The following is a 1,574-nucleotide window of genomic DNA, read 5'->3' on the forward strand; positions in this document are numbered from 1 at the left end:
CGCCTGCCAAACAAACCCAAAGGGGGTAAGGTTGGTTGTTGGAAGCTCGAAGGTTTTCTGGTAAGAGGAGGGGGAAAGCCCCCTTTTGGCCCTTTTGGCCCTTTTTTTTTCCGGCCCTTTTTTCTCCCGCCCTTATTTCCGGGCCCTTTTTCTTCCGCCCTTCCGCCCGACCGTGGATGCGCGCGTTTTGCCCCGCCTCGCCCCGACGCGTCGAGCCCGCGCGGAGCAGGAGGGCCTCCCTCTGCGCCTGCACGCTGGCCTCTCCGCCGGCCTCGTCGACGCCTTCACCCTCGGCGCCGCCCCTCCCTCCGCCGACGGGTGCTCGAGCGCCTCGTCTCGGGCGAAGCGGGTGCAGCTTACTGAGCAGCTTACTGAGCGGCGGCTCGTGCCCTTCTCCCAGGTTCGAGTACCTCGTCTCGGGTCAAGTAGTCTCGACGATGGGCGGCGCTGCAGACGAGGTATGCGCACGCATGCACATGCACTGCACATGTGTATCCGCCGCGCCGGGGAGGGGACAACGGCCTCTGGGGCGGTCGGGACACGCCCACGACACGTCCACGCCACGCCCCCCCCAGGCTTCGGCGGGCGAGGTCGTCCTCTCCGCTGCTGCCGCCACCGCGCTCGGCCGCGACCGGCTTGCCGCACTGCCTCTGCAGCCGCCTCTGCAGCGGCCTCTGCAGCAAGGGTGTGGCGCTGCGGCGGGGGGAGGGGACGAGGCGGGAGGCAGCGTCACCTTCCGTGCGCCCCCCCCCGGGGAGGAGGCGGCTAGGCAGCAGGCTCTCGCTCTCCTTCTTGCGATGCCCGACCGCGCGCAGAGAGCGGAGCTGCTGCCCGACGAGGCGGAGATAGCCGAGATGCGGCCGAGATGCAGCCGAGATGCAGCCGAGATGCAGCCGAGATGCAGCCGAGATGCGGCCGAGATGCGACCGAGATGCGGCCGAGATGCGGCCGAGGTGAGCTCCGACGCGTTGCCGCCGAGAGGGAGGGCATTGCTCTCCCCCGGGGCTATATACATGTATATCATTCACGCAGCAGCGGATGAGCGTCAGGCTCCGCCCGAGGGGGGGCTGCCCGCCTACTGCTCCCGCCTCGCCGAGTACGTGCCTGCAGTCATGCGGCGCGCACTCCAGACCTGCGAGGCGCAGCAAACCTCCTCGCCAAAGCGGACGGACCCGCCGCCGCCGCCAGCGCCGCCGCCGCCGCCGCCGCCGCCGCCGCCGCCCGACGAGTTGGCGCAAGTGCAGTCGCTGTCTCCCCGCGGGATGGGCTGGCCGGGCATACGCGCCTCGCTCGCTGCGGGCGGCGGCGCGGGTGGCAAGGAGGCGGGTGGCGAGGAGGCGGAGGCTGTGGAGGCGGGGGGCAAGGCTGGCGCGGAGTTTGTCTTGAGGCTGCCCGGCGCCGTCCCCGCGGCCGCCCCGGCGGCGGCGAGGCTCGATGCGGCGGCGAGGGGCGAGGCTGGGGCCGGAGGGAGGTGCGGAGAGCCGGGCGGCGTCTCGGCAGCTTGCGCGCCGCTCGGGGAGGAGACGCTGCTTGGCGGGGGGGCGGGGCTAGGCGGGGGGGCGGGGCTTGGCGGG

At 72.0% G+C, this 1,574-nt stretch overlaps 1 protein-coding gene across 1 annotated transcript in view; it reads left to right on the forward strand.

Moving 5' to 3' along the window:
- Window positions 1–1,262: 1,262 nt before the first annotated feature.
- EMIHUDRAFT_229718 (hypothetical protein) overlaps window positions 1,263–1,574 on the forward strand; it is a gene marked incomplete at both ends in the record, with an annotated part of 1,132 nt that continues 820 nt past the window's right edge. Inside the window, one exon of the mRNA XM_005785765.1 lies at window positions 1,263–1,400. Coding sequence (XP_005785822.1) covers window positions 1,263–1,400 — 138 coding nt within the window. The remainder of the gene's footprint in view (window positions 1,401–1,574) is intronic.

The sequence above is a fragment of the Emiliania huxleyi genome (genome assembly GCF_000372725.1).
Source record: "Emiliania huxleyi CCMP1516 chromosome Unknown EMIHUscaffold_158, whole genome shotgun sequence".
Classification (NCBI taxonomy): domain Eukaryota; phylum Haptophyta; order Isochrysidales; family Noelaerhabdaceae; genus Emiliania; species Emiliania huxleyi.